General features: G+C 30.1%; 2 protein-coding genes across 3 annotated transcripts in view; both read right to left on the bottom strand.

Moving 5' to 3' along the window:
* The window catches only part of LOC117175193 (transmembrane protein 132E), a 182,679-nt gene that overhangs the window by 87,828 nt on the left and 67,195 nt on the right, over nt 1-27,656 (bottom strand). The gene's annotated exons all lie outside the window — the stretch shown is intronic.
* Nucleotides 14,829-27,656, bottom strand: part of LOC117175194 — a 33,342-nt gene continuing 20,514 nt past the window's right edge. For both annotated transcript variants that reach the window (XM_033364823.1, XM_033364824.1), the window contains 2 exons: nt 19,864-20,038; nt 14,829-15,457 (listed from right to left, as the gene is read on the bottom strand). In XM_033364823.1, the coding sequence (XP_033220714.1) occupies nt 15,141-15,457; nt 19,864-20,038 (492 nt within the window). In that variant the 3' untranslated portion in view covers nt 14,829-15,140. The remainder of the gene's footprint in view (nt 15,458-19,863; nt 20,039-27,656) is intronic.

Raw genomic sequence — 27,656 nt, 5'->3', positions numbered from 1 at the left:
ACTTTGAACATTCCCTGATTTTTCTCGCACCAAGTTTTAACTTTCCCTGATGAGTATAACATTAAAAAATCAGCTTTTTAATCTTGTATGTTTGTAGTGTCCATAAGTAAAAAGTTACACATAAATGTTTTTAAAATTATTTTCTTCTTTTAAAAATACAAACGGCTTTTCGATTATCGAAGGAACCACATTCACTGCAGGAGACCTTACCTGCTCTACAGTCTACTGCTACTCCTACAACGTTCTGTCACATTCTCTCCTATTGTGAATACCGTGCCTTCGATAATCGGAAGGCCCTTTGTATTAAAAAAAACAACATTTTTTTAATGTCTCGGCGCAAATTTTTGGTTATTGACACTATATAAACCATTTCTAGGTTTAAAGACAAAGTAAAAAAGAACTTCATTAGCATACGACAAATATGAGAAAATAGTGACATTAGTGTCCGAAACATGAAAATAATTAGGACATAAAATTTGCCCCTATCCTTATAATTTAAAATAATTAACAATTTGGATGCTTTTGCCTCTGGCCCGTTGAAATGTGACTATTATCTTGATACTTGAGGGGATGAAGTTCATATTTCACAATAGTGAGAGAAATGTAAGGACATAACTTTGATAAAATGGGGAGCATTACCTAGAGTATCGCTTACAGTTTCGTATCGGATGATCTTTGCGGAAGCACTTAGTATCCAGAATGCTAAAGTAAAGAATTCCTATTCTGCTGCCAACCCCATCCTCAGATCGTTGAAGACAATCGTGGAATTTCTCGTCGCAGGAGCAATGCACCCTGTCATTGAAAGACAAGATGGACATTCGTGACAATTGTAACTGAGTAGCTTAGGCCCTTGAGGTTTAGGGTGCTGTATTATTGCAATGGATCCAATCGGAATTCAGGCCAGGCGTCAATTCGACATCCATTACCAAAGGGGTGCAACATTTTGTTGTATTTCTCCATCACTCTTTTTTGTATGCATACTAAATTTCAACAGTACTACCCAAAAGTATCATACATTTTTTGAGTCATATTTTTTAACAGAAAGAAATTATTATCACTGTTAAGAATGTTTGAAATTTTAATATACATTTAATATACAATTGTATATTCAATCTAAAACATTGGTATACGAAATCGCCATTAAGACACTATGCATATTAAATTTCATATACCGCAGATTGATAATTTATTAGAAAAATCTGATATTTGCACTTTACAGAAATTAAAAACAATTTTGGCAGTAATTTTTAATTATAAATAATAAAACATAATATTTTCTCCTAGAAAAATATAAATTACACTGGTTTATAAGTGAGAAAGCTCATCCTTGCGTTGCAATTTAATTATAAGTAAGAATTTAGTCGACGAATTTAAGGTGATTACTTTATTTTTTACTGTTTAACAAGATTTGAAGGCATCAAAGGACTTGGTGTTTTCACGTACTCTGTCTTACTGACTTGAATATACATGTATATTAATTTTACAATATGATGGTATATTAAAATTGTTGCAAGGTATATGCAAATTACTTTACACACATGTATATTAAATTTCAATCCGATTTTTTTAACATAGTGATGATAAGTTCCTTTAACGTGCGAGTTACTAATGAGAAATTAAAATAAAACACCAGGTGTTTTTTAACTCCATAAGATATACAGACGTTCACCGCCCAAAATGCTCCAAAAACAGGAGAAATAGGGTGGTTCTAACGAAAATAAGGGATTATATTCTTTTAAATAAAATTAATGTAGATTAGGGCGGTCCAAATTTTTTTTTAATCTCGCACCATCTTTTTGTGCCATATGGTGAAACAAATTGTGAAGGTATTTTATGAAATTGAAATAAACATTTTAAGCGTAAATTATTATGTAACAATTTTTACTATACAAGTATCTGAAAACTAATTCCCTTAAAATAAACAGTTTTCACCCTTAATAATTCATAAAAATTACATTTTACTGCTTCAAAACTTTTACAAGTTCATAAAATTCAGAAAAGAGATTTGAAAATTAGGAATTTTTTTGTTCATCAAATGACTCATACTTAAGGGATGAGATTTTTAAATACAAAAAAAAATTTATATTTTATTTTCATAATTCAACATAAAAGCTTTTGAATTTTCAATCTAATAGTTCAAATTTTCAACAACTAAATTACAATAAAAATACAATCTTCGAAATAAATAACCATTTTTGAACAAAATAGTTAAAATTTAAGTAAAAATGATACATTTCTAACCAAAAATTGATAAGTTAAATTTTCAGTCCAAAAAAATTAAATTTCAACCTAAAAAAACGAATTTTCCAAAATACAGTCAAATTTTCAAACTTCAGCCGATTAGATGAAACTTTATCGACAAAATATGCATTTTTAACAAAACAGTTCAACTGTCAACTAAGTAGTTGAATTTTAATCCGGAAAAATATGACTTCTTTATGAAAAATGTAATGGCTGATATTTTATCCAAAAAATATATTAATATTTAATCAAAAACCGTTCAAAAGACGAATTCTCGTCAAAACAGTTGCTCCTCAGAAAAAACATGCATGTTTTTTTTGTATCGTTTTCATTTTGTCGAATTTTTATATTAAAATTAAAATTGTTCACTTTATAGGATTACCAATTTTATATTGCAAAATTATAAGCAACTTGAATTCAGAATTATTTAATTTTACTGTTGGATAGTAAAGGTTGTTCAATTTAACTTTAAATTTAAAAATATTTAGTTTAGAATACTCAGAACAGAAATGGTTGAAATTGAAATCATCAAATCTTCACTGTTAAAAAAAATCATTTTTGATCATTCATTATTTGAGAGTGTTGAATATTTTTCAAAATTAGAGTCTTTGCATTTTGAGTGCTTTAATTTTGAATTTAATATTTCAAGTTTAAGTTTTCAAACGTACACTCCACTTTAATATCAGGCGATTTTAAACTGATTTGTAAAAGGGAGAGAAGTACTCGTATAAATTTTTGAAGAGATACTGAAGCTTACATGTACTTTAGAAAATAATAGTTCAGGGTAAAATCGTAAAAACATATTTTATATTAAAAGAAATAAAAACCCCAAAAGTCAAAATAATTTTTTTTAAAACAATTTTAACCTGAAATATGTTTTTCTAAAGTAAGTCTTAGTATCGCTTGCAGAATTATGTTAAACTTGGGGTCTACTTTTAAAGCCTCCAGTTAGAGATATATGAAATTGAAACATTTAAACTGCAAAGAATCCAGTTTTGAAAAAAATTACAATTTCAAAAAATGAATTCTCAAAAATAATTTTTATTTTTAAAGTGATGACTTGAATTTCCAATTATTTTTAACGCGTCTGACAATAAGTTATTTAATTTCAAAGCTAAGGTCGTGACATTGAAATAAAGTGAAAAAATGTAAATGAGAATTGGATATAATTATCAAAAATAATTAAAATAATTATTTAAAATGTTTCAGGAAGGTTAAAACATTTATAACAAAAAATTTCTTTAAAAAAATGAGAAAATGGGAGAAAAATACAATTATCGAATTTTCATTAAACTTTGAACATAGAAAAAACTTGGAGGGAGGGGGAGGTCACTAAACTTGCGGCTTAAATAAAGTTTAGTACACAAAAGGGTTCCTTCGGATTTACAAGCCAACCTCTTCACGCTTACAAAGTGGGGTTGGTAAGTTAGGGATTTACAGAATTTGCCGGTACAGCAAACGATGTGGCATATGAATACACATTTATGTTTGCAAGATTGCTACATAATCTGCAAATGAAATTGATCAAGTCATTATATATCTATTCTAATGGCGATAGTGTTTTGTACTTAAAAATAAAATGATGATAAAATGTCGAAGTGAACAAAACGAAAAATAATTTCTTTTGAAAAAGTCTTTCAAGAAGTTGGGTTCCTTTAGAGATCCAACTGTAATCTCCTTTGGAACCAAATTCATCGTTTCGGGTTCCTTTTCAGCAAGAGGGGTTTCTTTTTGCAACAGTTCCTATAGGAACCATAAAATTTTATTTAATAGAAACCCCAGTATTTTCAGTGAAAAACATCTGATCATTGTTAAATTTCATTTAGGAAATGATTTTATCTGACAAAGAGGAATTCCTATTAGGTTTTCAATTTCAAACACCACCCCAAAGCTTGAGAAAACAGGAGCAAAGTCATTTTCTGAGGAAGTCGGTGTCTGGTAAATGTGATGTCTGGAATAGTGAAGGAAGGAATGAAATTTGCATAACCTTGTGTAAAGAGCGGAATTGGTGAGATTGTATTTGGTCTCCATAGCTTCAATTACGTCTTCGCAATGATCATGGTCTCGACAGCAGGCGTCTGTTTCTGCATATTTTCCAAGGTCATCATAGTCCTCAGCCACGTTTCCGCTTCCACACCACTTTGTGCCTAGTGAAGATACACATGTACATTGTACATCGAACAAGTCGTAACAAGTTCGTGCATCACGTTTTACGAGCAGACAGCCATCAGACGTACTTGATCGAAGCCTTATTCTCCTGGTATTTCTACTTCACAAGAATCTTAAATTGAAGTCGAGTCTTTCAAACATTTTTTTTTAGTTTTGATATCACAAGTTACACAAGAAAAATCGACAACACTCGAAGAACTCTTGCAGCTATCAGCCCTCGAAATCATTTAAGACATTCAAAATAGTGTCAATAATTCCATTCTTTTGATGAAAAGCTCTATCTACATTCTTTATATCATTGGATTCATAATGAAAAACGAATTCACCTCTGCAAAAGGTAATCATAAATTATAATTACCTTCAAAGATAATTATACCCTAATCAGTCCAAAAACTCGATTTCCCATTTTTTGTGTACTTATAAAATTAATAAGGGGCTTTTGAAGGGAAAAAGCTCCTTTTTCGAAAAAACTATAAAAAGAAGTACTTGTTATTAACTTTTTGTAAATTGAATTTTAGTCATCCCTTAAAGGAATGCTCCAGAGAATGTCGGAAAATGCAAAAAAAAATGCAAAATAGCAAATTTTATGTCAAATTCATTCAAACAATTTAAAAATAATTTCCAACTGTTTAAATAATTATTATTTGTTGAAACTACTTTTTCGACAGTAAATCGTGAAACTTGTTATTTTTTTAAGTATGTAGGGGAAACAGGGGAAATAAGTAGAGTGAAAGCGAGGGTAAGTAGGGAGAGGGGAAATAGGGGAAGCTATGGGAAATTAGAGGAGGGCGAGCGATGGAAAATAAGTGGAGGAAAACGTAGAGGAATTGAGGGGAAATGAGAAAAGGTGGAGTGGGGAAATGAGGAGACGTAGGGGATGTAGAGGAATGGCTGGTAGGATTTTCCGGGTGAGATGAGGAAAGAAGGAGTGAGGAAGTGAGAGAGAAGTGAAGGGTACTGTGGGAAAGTAAGACTTAATTAACGTCTTAAATATGTTACAAAAGCCTGTTTTTTTCATTGACTAATTTTGATATATGCCTCTGGAGCCTAGATGTACAAAAAATAAAGGAATCCAGAGGAATACAATTTTTAGAAATCCCTTTGAGTGTTTTGACAACTTTCTGAAATCTGTGAATTATCTCGAAATCTTTTCAATTAAAAAAAAAACAGTTGCATTAGAAATTAATTTGAGACAAGATATTAGCATTTGTGTAACTTTCTTCAAAATATTAGCAAAATAGTTACGTCCTTAAAAAAATAGTGTCAAAAAAGTGTTAATAGTGTAGTAATGAGTCCAAGTCCTGAGCTTTAGAGTTGCAATCGGAATTTCTAGTAAATTATTGAAGTAGATTGTGATTTGATTTATTGTTTTAGATTCAAATACCTTTGCTATTTTAGGTTTAAGAAAGTAAATAAAAAATTGTCTTTTAAAATAAGTTTAAAAAAACACCGAAATTGGTACACAGTTAAAAAATTTGTTTACACTAATTTTTTTCTTCTCTAATTTGAACATCTCGTTATGTCTGTATTATATTTTTATGTAGAATATTATAACGAAGATATCCTTCATATGAAAAATGTGACTTATGATTGCACTTTTAACTGAGTTTCTCTTATTTCTGTTTGCTTAAGTTTAACAAAGTGTTTGAAAAGGAAACTTTCGCAAACTTTGTTATTACGAAAAGTTTCCATCGCACGATGATGGCTAGACTGCAAACTCCCTGTTTCTATCCATCTCCCTTCTTTATATTCCCCTTTTGAACAGGTACGGTTATAAAATTGCGTGAAATTTATGTCGGAAGTTTTCTTTGCAAGATCACTGAATGTTGAAAGTTTAAAGATCAAATTAAAAGCAGGCTCTATTATAATTTCGCTTCCACTTAACTTCATTTTAGTATTTCAAATGGAAAAACTGTTTGAGGACGGCCAAAAAACTTCATTTTCAAAATTCTAATCCTGTCAAATTTTCAGACTTCACAAACCCAAATGGTCTCAAAACAGGGAAAAAAGAGAATGATTTTTCAATAAAATAGGGGAATAATAGCGGGATACATACTAATAAATCAAATTAAAGTAGATACCAAAACGATTTGAATTCTTGAGACTTAAAGCAGAAATATATTGCAATTTCAAAAAGAGTTACATTTCTAACCCAAAAAGACGAATTTTCAACAAGGAGTTAAGTTTTCAAATTAAAAAGTCCAATGTTTAACAAAAATTGACTTTTAAACCCGAGAAGATGAATTTTCAACTTAATAATTAAATTATTAAAGAAAAAATTCATTATTAACCAAAAAGTTGAATTTTCAACCAAATAGTTAAATTTTCAAGGCATGACGACGAATATTTATAAGACAGTTGAATTTATAACCAAAAATACAATTTTAAACAAAGAAAAATCAATTTTTAACACTAAAAATTAATTTTCTATTCATAAATACGAATTTTCGATAAAAAAAGATGAATTTAACAAAAAAGTTGCGTTTTCAACAAAATAATTAATTTGGTAATAAAACAGTTTAAACTTTTCTACAAAAAAAAACGAATTTTTAACGAAAATGATTAAAGGTACAACAAAAGAGTTTTCAACTAATAAAGAATGAATATTTACCAAAACTGGAAGAGTTAAAATTTTCAATAGCGAAAAGTTAACGATAAAGATGAACTTTTAAAAAGATGAATTTTCAACAAAGTATTTTAACTTTCAACCAAGTAGTTAAATTTTGAACAAAAAAACATTAATTTTTAACACGAAAGTAAAAACTTCAACCAAATAGATGAATTTATTAACCAAATTAATGAATCTGCAGCATAAAAAAAGGAATGGTCAAAATAGTAGTTCATTTTTCAAAAACTGGAGAAAGAGTAATTTTATTAAAAACGGAGGAAATAGGGTACACTGAAAGAAATTTTATAATAGTAATTGATATTTCAATATTCATAATTGATATAGTCGATTACGATTTAGGGAAATCGTGTAAATATAAAAATTATTGTTAGTGTAATTACGAAACTTTACAATTAGAATATGAAAACCTAATATCTTTAGAACAAGAATTGGTATATTCTATAGCAAGGATTGATATTTTTAGTATTAAAACGCAGAATAAGAAAAATTGATAATGACATATTCAAATAATATAAAAGCAATTATAGGAATTAATAGATTGAGGTACAAAAGTGAATATAAATATTCTATAAATTAATATAGTCAAAGAGAAAGTGAAAGGTAATAAGAGTTATTTTTATTTTCTGTGTTAGACGCTAACAGAAATGGTAATCTTCAGTTGAGGAAATTGCAAAACACTATATAAAAAAATCCGGATGTGGCCTCCTCACGATGTGAATCGGGGTTCCCCGCTAAACTGGTCAAGATTCATGTATGGACACGTGTTTGCCAATGTTTTGTTTTTAAGGCAAGAGTGGTAATAATTTTCTAAAGTATACATTTTTTTATGATACTCAACTCACAAAATATAAAAGTTATTAGTTGAAAATTTCAAGGATTTTACCACTCATGGTTTGAGCATCAGATTACAAAGCATTATTAAAGATTCTAGAAGGTTTCAATATATTCTAAAGATTTTAAAATATTTAAAAGGAATTTTGAACGTTTTACAAAGAATTATGAACGTTTTACGAAAAAAAATTCACTCCAAGTTTTAGCCAAATCGGTTAATATTAAGACGTGCCGCAAAGGCCCTGAAAATCCGATAAGATTAACATGGGGAAATTTTGGTTTTCGGAAGAACGAGCTTCAGGTTTCTGGATTTAAACTTGGCTTGCGGAAATTATTAAGAATTCGTTAAGGAGTCTCTGATCAATCATTTCCATTAAATTACTTTAAATTTTTTTGCCCCCACCCCCCTTGTGGAGTCCCAAAAATACCCCAAAAAACTGAAATTGACATTTTTGCCGAAATTTACTCATAAATGCTCTGTTTTTCCCGTTTTTTGCCATAAATGATTTTTGTTTGTCAAGTGGAATGTTTTAAGTATTTTCAACTAATTAACAAAGGTTTAAACAATTTATTTGTTTTTTAATATTTTTTTTCTATCAATTATTGAATGGTTGATTTTTTATGTTTGATTGCATAACGGGACATTTTTAGGATTAATGATCTTTGTTTCAAGCATGCATTTAGTATTTGTTTAAACAGTTAATTATTATTAAATTGTACATTTTTCTTAAAAATAGGTATACATCTCTATTGAAAAAAAAATTAGTTAGCTTTTCTGCTTATTATTAAATATCAGCGTCATTTAGATACTAGTACCTTATTTTGTAATAAATTCTTATTTGTTTAAACAAATTTTGTTCGTTTATACAATTTTTTTCGAAAATAAATTTTGGATAATTCTGTTTTTTACAATTAATCTGGTAATTTTTCATTTTTGAGAGGAAAATGTTGTGATTTAATTTCCAGTGACGTTCAAAAAATACAAAGATTTCTAATTCCTTTGAGAATACTAAGAGCTATTCTACGGGATCAACATAAACAAAAAAACCCTACTTTGAGCTTTCAAAGGAAAAACGAGTGTGTCGACGGGGGTGATTTAAAGGAAAAATGTATAAAAGTAATTTCAGAACGACAAAATTGAATGAAATTTGTATAGAATGAAGTCTTACAAAAAGAAAAATAAACTTTTCTTGACCAACGTAAAACATTTTATGAACAAAAAATTAGTTATTTAAAGCATTTGCTTAACGTTTAGTAAATTTATGAAACAATACGATAATGGTTTAGACAAAAAATTTTTCTCTTGACAATGACAATTTACCACAATAATTGCAGAAAAACAGAAAATTCAAACATTTATTTTCGAAAAAAATTGTTTAAACATACAAAATTTATTTAAACAAATAAGAATTCATTGCAACATAAGTTACTAGTATCTAAATGAAGTCGATATTTAATAATGAGCAGCAAAGCAAACTAAATTTTTTTAAAACAAGAATTTTATACCTCTTTTTAAGAAAAAGTTCCAATTAAATAATAATAAATTGTTTAAACGAATACTAAATGCTTGAAACGAATATCATTATTCCTAAAAATGATTAATTGTCCAATCAAACATAAAAAATCTACGTTTCAATAAGTAAGTACAAAAAAAACCATTTAAACAAAAATAAATTGTTTAAACAATTGTTAATTAGTTGAAAAATACTTAAAGCCATTCCACTTGACAAACAAAAATAATTTATGGCAAAAAAGGGAAAACGGAGCATTTACGTGTAAATTTTGGGCAAAAATGTCAATTACAGTTTTTTGAAGCTTTTTTGAGATATTTTTGGGGCTCCACAAGGGGAAGGGGGCATCAAAATTTAAAGTAATTTCATGGAAATGATTGATTAGAGACTCCTTAACGAATTCTTAATATTTTCCGCAAGCTAAGTTCAAATCCAGAAACCTGAAACCCATTTCTCCGAAAACCAAAATTTCCTCATGTTAATCTTATGGGATTTTCAGGGTCTTTGCGGCACGTCTTAATATTAACCGATTTGGCTGAAACTTGGAGGGAATTTTTTTTTTCCGACAACCTCAGAGAATGGGGGAGGGGGCACGACCTCTATTCGAAAGTCGGTTGTTTGGACCTCCCTAGTGTACATCACTGATTTAAAAATATTGCACAACAATTTTACAAGGCTTTTAAATGTTTCCTAAGATTTAAAGGATATTTAACAGTTTGAAAAGGGCACAGTACACCAGATTTCAAAGATTGTAAAACATTTGGAAGATTTGAAAATATTTCACTAAGATTTCAAAGAATTCCATGATTTCAACAAATAAAAAAAATTCACGAATATTTAAAAAAATTTCACAAAGATTTGGAACATTTCATAAAAATTGCAAGGATTTCGAAGATTTGAAAATGGCGTTTACACTAGATTTCAAAATTTTCACAAATATTTCGAACATTTCGAAAAATTGTAAAGCATTCAAAAGATTTCAAATATTTCATGAATATTTCAAAGACGTTAAACAATCAAATCAGGTTTTAACAAATTTGAGAAGATTTTAAAGGTTTCAACTATCTCAAACTAACATAAAAGGTTTCACAAACAAATTTTAAACGAAACATTCACAAATACATCATAAAAATTTTACAAAGATTTCAGGGACTTTAAAGATTGTAGAGATTTCAAACATTTTACAAAAATTTGGAAAGACTTGATTTATACAAAGTTTGTATTAAGTTCAGGGCACCCACAATTTTTGTCCTAGCACTGTTACTTGTATTACCAAGCCAAATGTGAGGCGGAAACGAAGTGATTTTAAAAAAATGAAAAACCTATAGATATTTTTGAATTTAATTCAATCCCAGTTTTGACCTTAATAAAACAGAATATTTTCCTATTTTTACTTTTAATTTTGAATGTTTCAAAGTCGATTTATTAAGCATCATGCCGTTTCTCACAATTCTAAGCATTCTCACCATTTAGTATATAATGAATCTTTAAACCTCTTCTCACAGCGTGATTTGCGTGCGATGCGTGTGTTATATTTATATTATATTATATATATTTATATTTATATTATATGTTATATTTATATGTTATATCGGTTTTAACGTTTTTTGTAACTAAATTTCTATGGGTGTAGGGGCATAAAGGAAAAAGTGTGAAGTCTGCATTTTTAATATAGAATCTTTTATAAATGGAATAAAGTAATTTTATATTTAAATTTACTATTCTTAATAGTTAATTAAAGTGCTTCTGACAGACATTTCCTGACTTTTGTCTTATTTTCAAAATCCCAGATTTTTCAATGATTTCCAGGTTTTCCCTGACCTGTGGCCATCCTGTATTATTTTTCTAAATAATTGCGAATCTCGTAAAAAGATTTTAATTTTTAAATAATTATTTCTCACCTGGATAGACAATCGTTGGACCGATTTTTTTACTTTCAGGATCAACATCTGGAAAATCATTAGACAAATCGACTCCGATTTTCCAGGAAATGGAAAATCTGCTAAAAATTAAGTTTAGTAACAAAATTAATGTTCCTTTTTGAATTGGCATGGCAAAGTTAATTCGGTTTGTCTTAAAGAATGAGGCTATTTTAAGCAACAAAGTTCGACTGGTAAATAAACTCGTCTCGGATATTCCCAACTTTTTATGCATCTCCCACTCCAAAATGGATAACCTAGTTTTATAATCTTTAGACAACAGCAGGGTTTCGAGTTTTCAAATGAGTCAAAAACGGAAGTCGTATCTTCTCTTATCGCCAAATTAATTCAAAAGCGATTATAGTTAATTTAAAAGTTTGGAAAACTGGCCATACTAAATTTTAATAGCCACTTTCATTCCAAATAAAAATTAAAAATTAGGAAAGAAGGCATGATTTTGAACTGTTACCCTTCCAAAATTTAAGACTTGAAGTCTTTTGGTACGGTTTAAAATTAAAGATTTTTTTAAACTTAATGACTCAGATGTACAAATCTTAAAATTAAAAAAGAATTACTTTAAGTTGTTTAGCATTGAAGTCTTTCAAATGTAAACCACTTTTGCAAAATCGCCAAAATTTAAAAATTAGAACGTTGAAAAATCAAAAAACTTTGGTAACAAGTATTCAAAATTGACAATTTTACCAGAAATTTATTTTTTATTTTTTACAATAATTAAAAATGACCTGCGAATTCTCATAAAATATATTTTTAGTTTCGTTTATGATAAACAACTGCTCTATAATGAAAAAAAATATTGTTGAAAAATCGAATTTTTTCATTTTCCTTGGAAACAACAAAAGGAACATAAAATGTCCATAAAGAAGTTTACATATCTGGAAAAGTTCTAAGAAATATCTCTTGCACTTTTGTGATATCTTGCATGGCTAACCAGAAATAATAACAAATTATATTTAAAAATCGGTTTTATGGGGCCTTAAGCATATTTGGGAAGGGAAAATTGTTGTATTTGTTAAGATTTATTTTTTTGTCCTAAACGAAGTAAGATATCATAAAATAGCAACAACATACGATTTTCTACAGAAATTTTTTAGATGTCTAAATTTGTATGCAAACATTTTTTGGGACCATTGGTTTTTTCTGGGAAAAATGCGAAAAATCGATTTTTCGAAATTAACTCCTTTTAATGTGATACAATGGTCTCTTTCTACATTTTTGTAGAATTGACTGAAGGATCAAAAACACCTACGTATACCAAAAATAAAATCCTGAATACCAACACTCGTGCAAAAAATACAGCATTTTGAAAAAATGTTATTTTTCAAGAATTTGCAAGTAATTTTTGAATAATTGAATCAAATAAAAAAAAAATCCGCCCGCTTCGCGAGCACAATCTCATAGCGCGCCGTGCGCGCAAGTTTGAACGCACGTAGGGCGCGCGACTATTGGTTCTCGCGCTTCACGCTCGATACTATATTTATCTCGCGCTCCGAGCTAGGTTTTAGCATTACACTCTGCATTGGGCACAGACCACAATGAGAAATTTTCTACATTGTATGTTAAAAACTATTATATCAAATGTCTATTTACAATTTTTGTGTGTATACCTTGATCTGGTACTGCTTATTCAGATACTGCAAAATAATGTTCACATTTTATTTTTCTTGATCCTAATAGGACCCTGCTTTGGCTGTTTAATACTTTTCTCTTATATATATATATATATTAGATTATATAGATAACTACAATTATAAAGTGAAGCTGAACATTTTTTTTTTAATTTGACATTAAAGGTTCTCAAAGCACCTACGGCCTTGACGATTACATTCTCATTGCGATAATCGCGCTTCGCACTTAACAGTTCGGTTATACAGGCTCTATTTGTTTAAAGTATGGATTAATCGAAAAATTCTGCTAGAATAGTTTTAAAATATATTTGGTATCTAGTGAAAATTTTAAATGAAATTTTTAGATCTATGAAAAAAATTTTTTTTCTATTTTTTGAAAATTTTCAAATTTTTTAAAAGTATATCACTTTTTTAATTTTCATCGAAATAAAAAATTTCTTTAAGATAATTTGCAAGTCTTTTACCCATCTATAAGAAACTTTGACAAAAATTTATAAAATTAAAAAAAAAATTTTATTTTGAAAATAAGCTCAATTTTTTTATTTTGGTTGGAAATGTCTGATTAACAAACTTAATTTTGTAGTGTGGCTACAACATTCAGGTAACCATACATACAGACAGACATACAGACAGATAGACGCCGACAAAATTTCATGATTTTCGGATTCTGTGCGTTCCAAAACGTAAAGATCCGTTAAAAACCAGAGATCGAAAATTTGGACGATTACATTACACTCTCATGAATGAGAATGTAAAAATCGTTTGAAACTATAAAATACACGTTCCTTTATTTTCACAATAGATTGATTGGTCATTTACTCATTTTAATTTCAAAGCGATTAAATGAAATTGAAAAAATTGATCTCAAAACATTTGATGAAGAAAAACAAATTCCAAAAGTTTAACCTGAATTCAATTGATGCAAAGCTTAAAAAAGTTTTAAGTAAGAAAACTTATACTTTCCTATTAACAGGTTCTCATTAAACCTCCATGAAATCCTATCCAGACACAAATTATAACAAATCCGATTTTGGAAAATTTCGGAACTTTCTATCAAATTCTATCCGTCAAGAAATTTTACGTTTTTTATCAATAGCGTCTTATTAAAATTCTATAAAATCTTATTGGCACAATATTACCTCTGACATTTTTATTAAATTGTATCCGATAAGAAATCTGATACTTTCGTATGAAAATTTTCTCATTCCTTACGATATAAAAGAATTTTAATGGCAATATCTTGAAAGAAAAGTATAAGCTTTCTCGAGGATTAAAATTCGATATAAATCTTCCAACTCTGGAATATAGGATTTAATACAAGTCTCGTACAAATAAAATTTGATAAAGTTTCAATAAAAAAGTTTTGATATAGGAAAAGTGTAAGATTTTTACAACAAATATAGAATTTCATAGAAATTGTAAAATTTGTCAGACACAGGATTATAGATAAAAGTCTGACGAGGAATAATATTTGATAGAGTTTCAATGGGAAAATGCTGGAATACTAGCCGATTTTACTTTGATAGAAATTCATAGCAATTTGATATCGAAACGTTTGATAGAAATTATTGCCTTTTCTTACCAAAACACTACGAAAAACTTCCGATAAACATGATTAATTGATTATTCATTCTTAATACTTTCTATCAAAAGCGTTTGATAGAAATATAAACGAAATTCTTAAAATTGTGGATACCGAAAATGAACTGAAAAGTATTCATTTTTTTTCGTCAAATTCTATCCAACTTGTTCAGCAGGATAAAAAGATATAATATCGTACAAAGAGGCAAAAAAGTTTCCCATGAAAATGATTAAACTCATTATATGAATATATTTGATTGTTTTCAATATTTATTCATACAGCTCATTTTCCACTTTAATTGCAGATTTAGATCGAAATAATGCTTTTTCCCAAAAGGTTCAATTCCACAAAAAAATAAAATTGAAAGCTTCCATTGTTTCCTGGGCGATAACATTTTATGGAGTAAAAACGCGAGTACTTCGCAGAAAGCTCTTTTCTCTTCGACTAGCCCAGCAAGGCACTTAATACGGAGAGGGTCTTTGAACTTGAAGGGGAGAAAGAAAAATGAAATTACAACACAAAGATCGATCACACCTCAGCTGGAGTTGAGAGGTGCCCAACAAAAAGGTCGAAAATTAAAAGAAACTTTCTTGAGTTCCACTGGTTCCAGACTCAAGGACACTTGAGTTTCGTCCTCTGGCGATCCTCATATGCTGGATGATCATCAAGACTTGGACACAGGAAGTGTCTCATGTTTCGCGGACCAACGACGCCGTTTTGACGACGAGAACACTCAGCCAACCAAAGTCCAACTGCAGTCACTTTGTCTTCAGAGACTTTTGGCCCAATCCCAGGGACTTTGAAAAGCTCACATGGATTTGGAAATTGGACCTTCATCCTACTGACAAACTCCTCGAGAAGGTCCACTGGGGGTTTCATTTCCGGCGGCTGTTCGGTCTCTCCTTTTGACTCGCGACACTCAAAGGTTCCTTCAAGGAAGGAATTTTCAATATTTGAGTTTATAAAGGATTTTAAGAGCAGGGATCACAGTGATGCAGTGATTCAATTTCAGCAGGGCTACCACGTAGTAATGTCAGTAATGTACTTGAAAAACTGGGGAAATGTGACTAACTTACGCTAAAAATTGACAAAAAGCGACTACGTTTCACACTAGAAGAGGCCTGAAATCACAATTAGGAGTAGTAGTCAGAATTTCTACAATAAATTTTACAAGTAAAGGGCCTGCGGTCTAATCCTGTTAACTGACATTTCAAAAATTTTACATGGCGAAGAAAAATCGTTGTTACTTTTGCAATATTCAATATTTTTCTAACCTTCAAAATGTTTTTTGTTAATTTACTAGAGAAAAATAATACATGTTAGTTTTATAACATTTTAATCAAAATTTAAACGTGATGTAACAGTTGAAAGCTATTTATACATTACCTACAAGGGGTCCAGCGTTATAAACCTGTTATCTGCAGTATTCTACCGCTGGTTTTCTATTGTTTTTCCCGGATTCGCATGTTTTGGCGTTGTTTCTCAAGCTGCGTGCAAGTTTTATATGTCAAAATGTTTGGAATCGCAAGCCAAACATAGATGTGCTTGCAAAAATAAAAAAAAATTAATTGCAAAATTTTGCTGACATGTGTCTCACTGGACTATTCTAAGAGTAGACTGAGCTGTTGAGAGAAAAAGCAAGGATTTCCCATAATTGCGAATAAATTTCAATTGCGAAAAAATGTTAGTTAACCGATTTAGGTATTGCAAATGTTAATTTATTTCCTAGTCATCTAGTCAGTCTTTTCGGTCCCTAATAGGGTGCTATCTAGTCCGCCAGGGCAAAAATTCTAAGTTTCTCATTAATATATTTTTTGGGCAGTCTATCCTGACCAGGAATAGTTCCAAGATAATTTTCTACGCGGGATTAGAGACTAGAAAACCAGAAAATTCGACATTAAAATAATTTAAATGTTAACTTTGCAGATTTCATCATGTAAAATGCTCTTAAGGCAGGGTAAATAGGGGGTTTCTCTCATGAAAATAAGGGGAATTTCTAATGTTTCAAGTAAAAATATTGCATTATGAACAAAATAGATGCATTTTTAACCAAGAGGATTAATTCTCTATAACAAAACATAAATTTTCTTTTAAAAACTTGAATTTTCAACCAAATAGTTGAATTTTTCCTAAAAAAAAATCAATTTAAAAAAAGAGAATTTTCAATCAAATATTTAATATTTCAAACATAGATGAACTTTGAACTAAAGTGATGAATCATCAACCAAAAATATTAGTTTTAAAATAAATAGTTCATTTTTATAAAAAAAGAGGGAGTTTCTACCGAGAGATGGACTGCCAATAAAATAAATAAATTTTTACCATAGATATTAATTTTCAACCAAAATACATTTTTCACCAAAAATGGCGAATTTTCAGGAAAGTACTTAAATTTTCAATCAAGTAGTTGAATTTTCACCTAAATAGATGAATTCTCAACCGAGAAGATTAATTTTCTAAAAAAACCGACAATTTTCATACTAATAAAAAATTAATTTTCAACAAAATAGTACAATTTTCATACAAAGAGTTAAATTTGGAACTAAAATTATGAATCTTTAACCAAAAAATGTGTTTCTAACAAAATGTGGAATCTTTTGCCAAATCAGATTACTGTCAAACAAAAAGTTGCACTTTTACGAACAAAAATTAAATTGTTACCAGTAAATAGATTAATTTTTAACAGAGAATACCAGGAACAAATAATTTTTTATCCAAAAAGACCTGTATTTAACATTACCAGTAGAATTCCCGGTCATAAAATATGACTTTAACAAACTAGTTGATCTTTTGATAAAATAATTACATTTTCAACCAAAAAAAAAGATTAATTCTAAACGAAAAATCATCAAACAAACAAAAATGCATTTTTAGCATAGTATTTCAACATTTAGCCAAGCAACTGAATTGTCAACGAAAAAGAAAGATGAATTCTCGAAGAAAAATACAATAGTTAATATTTAAAAAAATAGAAATTTTGAAAAAAAAACAATTGAATTCATCTTAAAAAGAAGTTTTTTTTGACAAAAATGAAAAGTTGTCTTTTTTAATTAATTCAATTGTTTTTTATTTTTAATTAGAATGCATCGTTTTAAATAAAAATAGTCATATTCTTGAAAACTCATATTTTTGGCGGAGAATTCAACTATTTGATTAAAAATTAATCTGTTTTTGTTGAAAATGCAATATTCTTAGTTAGAATATTAGAAATTTGAAATGTTTTAATTTGAATTTAATATTAGTATCTACATAAATTTTATTTTAAAGAATTTATTCAATTGTTTTTAAGCCTGTGAAGCCTCCTTAAATTTTTTTTTTGAATTTTGAATTACAGAATCAATTTAATATTAGGGTTTATTTTCTATATCAAATAGTTAGCGATTCTTAGCTGTCGAAGATGTCCTTCAAATCTACAAAATTATCAAATAAAACCTTCAGGAAATATTTGAAATTGGTATCATCAAAAAGAATCTCTTTCAAAGCGTCTTGTTTTTCTTATATCTTGAATTTCTGTTTATGATTCTTAAAAAAATGAATTGACGCCTTGTAAAAAAGGGTAAAATTAGTTCAAGATTCTCAATTTTATGCGTTTGAGGGGATTTTTTAAATTTACGGGGAAACGGAGATTAGGTAAAAAAGGGGACAGGCTGTGATCCCTGTAAGAGGGTGGCCAGTCTATTCAAGGAGAAACATTTTCTAGGTCATTGAATCTAAGCATTGAATCATTTTTAACAAAATTGAACAGCCTTTCAGAGTTGAAGTCTTCTTTCTACGAATTAGGGTCCTGGGTCAAGTAGCCTTTTATAAGGACTTCCCTGAGAAGTTGCGATTAATTGAACCGGGCCCTTAATTTAAAAAATCCTAACAAATTTTGTATTTAAATGTTAAAAAAATATTTAATTGCGCAGCTTTAAAAATATTCCCGGTTTTCTAGTCTAGTAGCCATACTAACTATAATTATAAATTAATCAATTTTGATTTTGATTTTTTTGTTTACTGGCCCAATAATCAGTGCGCTTAGAATAAAATTTTTTTTTAATTTAAATGAGATTAAAATCAAATTTAAAATTCTATTCAACATCCAATAACCAAATTAGTGTGAAAAATTCCTGGAAATAAAACCAGGCATCCCTTGATACAATTTTCGTAAAAAAGAAAAGAAAAAATGTCTTTTTTTTTGACAAAAATAAAAAACAAGAAAGAAAAATGGGAACACAACATATCAAATCCCCTTCCTTTTCTTTTTTTTATTATCAAATCACAATAAAAAAAACATTTGTAAGAAATAGCCACCAACGTTTCGCCACTCATACAGCCCCCTAATCAAGGCAAACAAACTAAATAAATAAGATAAAAAAATATAAAATATTCAAGCAGGGAGCAACAGCAACGAAATAACGATGCTCTCTTCCTGACACCCGAGAATCAAATAAAATTTAAAAATTTTATTATTCTTTCCTCTTTTTTATTTTTACTTGAAAAAAAAATTTTCTTTTTTAGGAAAATTGTTATCTTTTTCAAATATCAATAGAAACATTTTATGATAGTTGTCCAAATTTGGTCGTTGGATTCTTGGTCTTATTTTCATGAAGTTTACACATTATTAGAATATGTATTATTCTTAAAATTGTAAAAAAATGCTCTAAAAACTTATTAATTAACTTTACGTGCGCAAGAAGCTTACCATAAACAATAATGATAAATATTGCAAGTTATAATTGTACAATTTATTTCTGAATCATTAAGAAAGTTCCAGGACTTTTTTGTCTTTTATTAAAGAACCTCGGCGGAATCTGCCGATAAAATCAATTCTTCTAACAATCCCCAAACCCTTTATTCACTGAGAGTATCCAATCAGAATTCTCATTTCCATTAAGTGCATTCAATTTAGAATTTACTATTGCTTAGGTGAAAAAAACAGAAAAATATTTTTTTTATCGCTGTTCAATCAAGAACAAAAATTTGTATTTAAAAAATGCGTCCATGTATCTCTCTCCTGATTTGCCAACCTTATTATGTTTCCAATAATTTATAATATTTTATTTAAAATGCCGGAAAGTGTAAAGAATGAGCAATAGAAAAGATAACCAATTTAGTTGTAAATCAAATTAGAGTTAATTGCACTCTAGTTAATTACTTTGAAAAGGGCAACAGCTACTGAACGCATCAATGATTCCGCACCTGGATTCAAGCTCAGAGGGTCAAAGATTAACAAGCATATTATGAAGCGTAGCAAACAGGATCATAAAGAGAAGCGATAAGGATCTCATTAATAAACTGGCCACTAATTAAAAGTAAATATAATGATTTAAAGATAAAAAAGATACGTTCTTGCCTTCTAAAAGTTTTTCAAGGCCTATAATAGGTTCATGCTCATTGTATTCATCCTCGAAGCTGCTGCTTTCTGTCTCCACTTCTTTAAACGAATAGCTATAAACATGCTCTCTCTTTTTTTTCGCCTCCTCAACCTCGTTTTCCTTCTCATCCACATTTTTCAGCTCATCGACAATCTACATGCGATATGTTAATATTTCTCACAACCTATGCCTTATAATTTCCATGTGCATTTTTTTCAAGGATGAGGGGGCTGCCCCTTAACTAGGCTACCAATTTTTTCCTACTTTTTACCCCCCCCCCCCACACCTCGAAAGTTACGTAGCCATTGATTTCAGACTTTTCCCAAAAATATGAAAATAAATTGTTTTAAATATAATTAATGCAGAAACTATGTGAAATACAGTATGGAACGCTCTAAATCCCTAAGATATCAAAAAGAAATAAATTGCATTTTTAACAAAAAAGTATCAATTTTCAATCCCAAAGAACGACTGTCAACATTGTCAACAAAAAAACCATTACTTTTTAAACAAACAGTTGCACTAAGAACCAAATAGTTGAACTTTGAAGCAAAATAGACGAATTTTAAGTAAAATAGCTGAACTTTTAAACAAATAGTTACATTTTCAAGTTTAAAAGATGAGTTTTGTCGGAGGCAATTTTTAATCAAGAAGAATTTTGAACAAAATTCGTAAATTTGTAAACATTTGCGTTCAATCAAAACAAGAGTTTTCTATCAAAATAGTTTAATTTTTAACAAAAAAAAAAAAGAATTTTCAACAAAAAAGTTTATTTTCAACCAAGTTTATGAATTTTCAAGTCAAAAAGACGAATTTTCTACAGATAAGTTGAAACTTCAACCCGAAAATATGGGCAATTGAACTGTCGATCAAAAAACATGAGTTTAACAAATGATTTGAATTTTCAATAAATTAATTAAATTTGTAACAAAATAGTGTTTTCAACCAAATAGTGTATTCAACCAAATATTTTAATTTTTAACCACATAGCTAAATGTTTATCTTGCGAACATAAAATTTCAATCAAGGTGAATTTTTAACAAAATACATGAATTTTGGACCCACTCCGTCGGCTTGCGGGTTCAATTCCCGCCTCGCACTCTGGAAGAGCCTCGGCGGCTCATGCGGTGAACACTAGCCTAGCAAGGGAGTTATTCATCTCCGGAGAGTCGTGCTCTTGGTGGTTCGGAACCCACCTTAAACTGTAGGTCCCCCTTCTACCACCAAGTAAGTGTGTGGGGTGTGTGTAAAGGAATAAAGAAGAAGGTGCAAGAAAAATGTAAACCCTTAGGGGACACATTAGAAGCTTCCATTCAACAACAACAAAATTTCAACCAGTAAAATTCAACGAATGAGGCGAGTCTTCTTTTTTATTCATAATGTGTCCCCTAAGGGTTTACATGACTTCCATTCCTTACAATCTTTCCTTTTATATCTATATTTTTTTACAATATTATCCTTTCTATATATACAATTATTTACAACTATTTACATAAAGTCTTATATCTAGTTTCTTATTTCTATTTCTTGCGATAGCGCAATTTAGGACTTATTAACAAACGAGTGAGCGATCGATCGAAAGCGAGAGCATGAGAACGCAAACGCGTCTTAGTCTACTTAACTTTTACCTTACCATTACTTAAAATTTTTACGCTTCTAATCTAAGCAACTTCCGTTTCCTTTTTCTTTCATTTTTTTATACCTCCATTTACCTTTTTTCACGTGCATTCTTTCATTCTCTCATTCGCTCCTCTAGCGCCCTCCAACTCCTTCATCCATTCTTCTCCTAAACCATCTTCCCCTAGAATCTTAACCACATTTTCTTGCCAGCTTCCTTTATCTTCCATTCCTCTCGTACATCCTTCCCATACATGCTCCCATGTTTCCTTCTCCCATTCACATATTCTACACTTTCTGTTCTCTTCTTTTTCCCTCCCTTACTTCGTTTCCCAATCTAAATCTTGCTATTCCGGTCCACCTTCTCTCTCCCCATCCCTTTTATAAATACTTTGGCACCCCTTCCTTTTTTATCTTCTTATACCATTTATTGTATTTTGATTCCTCAATCGCCCCCATCTTTCTACTAATTGTCTTTCTCTTTCCCTTTTTTCTAATTCTTCATAGTTTACTCCAGTCCCGTTTTCTATTTCTCTATCATTAAAGAACTCCCTTCTTTCTTCTTCCCATCTCGTTAATTCAATCGCCCTCCCTCTCCTCTCTTCTATCACCATCAAACACTTTCTCGCCAACTCACCTCCCTTTCCCTCCCTCAGCTTCGTCTCAAATTTCCATGTCCTCTTTCCCGCTCTAATACTTAACTTTTCCCTTTGCGCTTCTTCTCTCACCATATATCCTGGCGTCCTCCAGTCTGCCCCTAGTGTCCACCTTATATACCTTTCTTGTAAACTCTCAATATCTTTCCTTTCTTTCCATCCCCATATCTCTGGTCCATAACCTAATACCGGCCATACCAGCATATGAAATAACCACAATCTCCTCCATTTTTTTTTAAACCTTCTTCTTCCTATTCCCCATATCTGTTTCATTACCCCTGCTGTTTTTTATCCTTTCTCTTATCTGAGCTGTATGATCTCCATTCGTTTGCAAGATATATCCCAAATATTTATACTCTTTGAATTCCTCTAACTTTATTCCTTTCCATTTCCCTGTTCATTCTTTCTTCCTTACCCCTCCTTTTCTAAACCTCATTATTTTTATCTTTTCCACATTTACATTCAGCTTTTTCCCATCTAAGTATTTCTCTAATCCTGTAATTAATCTCGCCATCCCTTCTTCATCCTCTGCCATCAACACTATGTCGTCTGCGTATGCCTGTGTATATATATATATATTTTTGTTTCCTTCCCTATCCTAACTCCTCCCCAACCTTTTCTCCTCATTTCTTCTTCCAAGTCTGATATTAATAAATTAAATAAAAGTGGGCTCAGAGGACATCCTTGTCTCACACCGCTCACCAACCAGAAACTATCTCCTACTTGCTCTCCTACCTTTACCCTGCTTTTTGTCTCTCTAAAAATTTCTGATACTCTCTTTTATAATCCCTCTCTTATCCCCTTTTTTGTCATAACTTTTTCTATTTCTCCTCGGTCTAATGAGTCAAAAGCGGCCTTTGAGTCCACGAACATTGCTATCATTGCCCCCTTTTCCCTTTTAATTCTCTTATTTACTAGATAGTTCAGAACATATATGTTGTCCATTACCACCATACCTTTTCTAAACCCTGTCTGATTCGGTGACTCGATCTTTTTTTCTTTAACTTCTATCTTCAATCTCTCCGACAAGATAGTTGTATATACTTCACCCCCTATAATCTTTAACCTCCGCTCCCTTGCCTTTCTTTACTACTCCTTATATAACTACTCCTTCTTTCCATAATTCTGGCCACCCCTCTCCTCTCCATACTCTATTACACATTATCCATGCCCATTCCTCTAGTTCTTCCCCACCAAATTTCCATACTTCATTTGGAATCTCATCTATACCAGATGCCTTTCCATCCTTCATTATTCCTAAAACCTTAACTATTTCTTCCCTTGAAATGTCCTCCTCCACATCTCTTCCTCTACCATATTTTCCTCCCTTTATAACTTTTCTCTCTACTCCTCCTAGCAAGTTCAAAAAATATTTCTTCCATTCTATCATTTCAATATCTTGGTTTACTCTTTTCCTTCTTTTTCTTTCTCTATTTACTACCTTCCATACCTCTTCTTCTGTTCTAGCGTTCTCCCCCTCTTCCTTAAACCTTTTATTCTCTTCCTCTTTCTTTTGATAACACAAATGAGGCGAGTCTAATACAAAAGAATCAAGTTTTAATGCTAAGAAATATAATTTTCCAGAAAAGAATTAACTTTTAAAAGGGAAAAGATGAATTTTTGAGGAGAAATTCAATTTTTAATCAAGAACCATGGATTTTCAACTAAATAATAGAATTTTTAACAAAGAAAAGATAAGTTTTCAAGCAAAAATGGAATCGTACGATTTTCAGTTAAATAGTTCATTTTCAACCATTTGAATTCAATAAAATTTGAACTATTTACCAAATTAAAAAATTTTAATTACCGAATTTATTGACCAAGGAAACCAAATTTTAATTATTAACAAACGAAAGTATGGATTTTCAACCAAAACTTTAATTTACAATTTTTCGTAGAAAATGCCTTCTTTTGCTTGAAATTTCAACAGTTTGGTAGAAAATTAAACTATTTGGTTAAAATTGAAATATTTGTTTGCAGATCCACTTTCTTGTTAAAACTTTACTTTTCTGTGGATATTTTTTTAAAAAATCTTTTGTAATTGAAAGTCTATACTTTCGGGGTGAAAATTTAACTGCTTTTTTTTTTAGAAAATTCGTATTTTTGACCTGAAATTTTTACAGTTTTGTATAAAATTTAACTGTTTGGTTGAAAATGAACTATTTTGTTGAAAATGTATTTTTTTTTAGTTCGAAATTTAACTATTTGGTTTAAATTTATGCAGTTTGTGGAAAAATTGTTGTTTTTTCGGTAATTCAACTTTTTTTCTTGAAAAGTTTTCTTCGGTAATCTTTATTAAAATAAAAATTGGGTAAAAATACCATTGTTTAATTAAAAAGTCACCTGTTTTTGTTCAGAGCTTAAATATTTTGTTGGGAATTTTTCCCTTTCGTGAACAAATAACCTTTTGTCTAATTTAATTAATTAATGTGTTTGATTTAGGAAGTTTTGACTAATTTTTACAGGATATTTCTTCATATATTAAATTATTAATTATACTTTAATATTACTTAAAATATAATTATGTCCATAAATTTGAATAATACTTCTAAAATATTATTCTTTCTTCATACTTTAATTTTGAAGCATATTTAACATATTAATACTTTAATTAAAACAAACTTTACTGAAATTAGTGTAAATGATAAAAAAAGCTTGAGGACTTAAAAAAATGCCCTGAAGTATCCAGGTATTTCCACGTATATAAAAATTCCCTGACAATTGCAGGTTTCCCTGGTGAGTAGACATTGGAACTTCCTTAACGTGAAAAAAATTTGAATGAAGAAAAAGGAAAAGTTGAATGGAGATGAAAGAGAAGAGAAGAGATAATCGGAATGAATCGATGGTCATCTAAAAGTGGTCCGGAACAGACGATATCGTTCGCGCTACTCTGAGTTTAACGATAAAGCATGAGACCTCCAGACCCCTCTTATCGATCGTAATAAATAATTCCTTGGGATAATCTAGATAGCAGAAAAGAGGAAGTGCAAAGTCGCAGACTGGGAGGAAAAAAGTAAAAGAGAAAAAGAGGTGATGAAGGACGCTTCCAAATTACGAGATTATAGTAATAAAGCACGATGAATTATTCAAGGCATAAAACAGTTTCTAGATTAGCAATAAGCTCTACAGCAATTTCAAATGCCTCTCCGCAATACAAATCCGGATTGCAATATCTTAGCATCTTTACCAGCTTATTTACGTTTCCTTGAGATTTGTCTTTGCTTCTTTCCCATACCCAAGATGAATTTCCCGGTTCAACCTGGATACTCTAAGCATTTATTCCCGGCTCGTAAACTTTATGAATCATTCAAATCTTCGGATCCAATTGCATATTATAAATTGGAACATGAATAGAGAGTTCCAGAAGCTTCAGAGACGGGTAAGATTATAGAAATGATATTATATTAAATTATACAAGATGCCGTTCGAAAACTATTTCACAGGTTTTCTGATTATATGTGACGTAATGAGAGGAGAGCATAACGTAGAATGTGACATCACTTATGGAAAACATAAATGTAATTAGCAATTTTTTGAAATGCTTGAAAAAATCTATGTTATTTTTCACTTCAGAATACTCAACTTTGCACATTTTTGGCTTCTGAAAATGGTGTATGCAATGTCAATGAGCAAAAAGCTAGACCTAATGTTTAAAAAATTATTTTCTTATTCTGAAAATAAAAAAGGCTACCCAATTATTGACAAACCAGCACTCACAATAGGGGTAAGTGCAAGGCAGTCGTAGTTTCTATTTATTTTTCGAAAAAGTAAATAATTAAGAAAACATGTAATTGCAACGTTTTGCTCATCGACACTATATAAACCATTTTCAGAACAAAAAAATGTGCAATTAGCTTCAAGAATTACACCAGAGCGACGTTTTAGTAACCCCCTCGTTTATAGCAATTCCTAGAACTGATGGCCCCCGCAGTTTCTCAGCGCGCAGGGCGAAAGACGATTGCGACTCTCGCCTTGGAAAGGCCGCAGTGCGCGAGTAATCAGTCGAATATATTGCTCAATATTATGCATTCCAATTGAAAAAGGTTCAGGCGGCCCTGACTGTTTACACTTTGATTCCCCCGAATTAGTAACAAGGCTATTTGCAGACAACCCCTGACACTGTTACTAAGCCGGGAGTTTCGTGTATCTTCGTATGTTGTTTGGTTTCGAAGATGAACGCACTATTCTTTTATTATTAAGGCAATTAAAAAATGATTATTTTTCACTCTAAAATTTCGAATTGTGTACAGAAAGGATCAACGAAATTGATATACTATTTCCAGATTTTTCCCATTCAAAGTTGAGTATCCTAAAATGATCATTATAGATAATGGTACTTTTTAACCGTTCACTGATCAGGAAGTAACGACTAATCGACTGGAATTTCAAAACTCTTTTATCAGTATAGAAAAGAACCTTCATCTGCGACATATACTTTGTCCCACATTTTTGGAATTTTTTTTTTCTGCTCAGATTGTCAATACAATCTACACAAAAATTAAGGTAACTATTACATTAGTGTTGGAAATTATTCTTTTTCATACGAAAATTCAACTATTTGGTTGCAAATTTATGTACTTTGTTGTAAATTCCAATATTTCGGTAGAAAATCTTCTCAACTGAAATTTCGTCTTTTTGGGTTGGAAGTTCTATTATTTTTGTGTAAGACGCAAATTTTTCAGTAGATAATTCCACTCTTTTGTAAATAATTCGCCTTTTTGGCTTGAAAATGCAACAAGTTCTTTGAAATTTTTTTCTTATGTAACTTGAAAATCTTTGTTGGTTGAAAATTAATCTCTTGTAGGAGAGATTTTATCCTTTTCGATTAAAAGTCCAACTATTTGTTAAAAATAATCTGTTTTGGTTGAATATTAAACAATTTTGTTGAAAATTCAACAGTTTTCGGTTAAAATTTGAACTCCTTTTTAGATGAAATATTAATTATTTACATTATTTGTTTAGAATTCATCTTTTTTGGTTCAATTCGCCTGTTTTTTGCTTAAAATTAAAATATTTTTTTGTTTGCAATATAAACTACTTGAAAACTTTTTTGTTTAAAATGTAGTTATTTTGTAACAAAATTAAATTATACGGTTAAAGAATAATTTTCTTTGTCGACAATTTAACTGCTTTGTTGAACATTGGTCCCTTTCGATTGAAGTCTTCTAAAAGAAATCGTCTTTTTGGCTAGAAAATTCAACAATTTTGTTGAAAATTCATCTTTGAAGGCTACAAAATGAACAAGTTTGTTTAAAACTCAATATGTTTTTGTACTGCATAATTGACCCTTTGGATTGAAAATTCAACTTTTTTGGTTCGAAAAATCGTGGTTTGAAGATTCAAGAAACCTGGAGGATTCAAGTATGTGTCTAAAAATATAACTATTTGTTTTAGAATTGATTTTTTGTTGACTGAAAATTCAAATAGTTTGTTGAAAAATCATCTTTCTTGCTTGAAAGCTCAACTACTTTTTTGAAAATGCCTACCCTATTTTCGTA

The sequence above is a fragment of the Belonocnema kinseyi genome, chromosome 6 (genome assembly GCF_010883055.1).
Source record: "Belonocnema kinseyi isolate 2016_QV_RU_SX_M_011 chromosome 6, B_treatae_v1, whole genome shotgun sequence".
NCBI classification, from domain to species: Eukaryota; Metazoa; Arthropoda; class Insecta; order Hymenoptera; family Cynipidae; genus Belonocnema; species Belonocnema kinseyi.
Note: the sequence above shows the minus strand (reverse complement) of the source record. Positions and strands in the feature narration are given on the sequence as shown.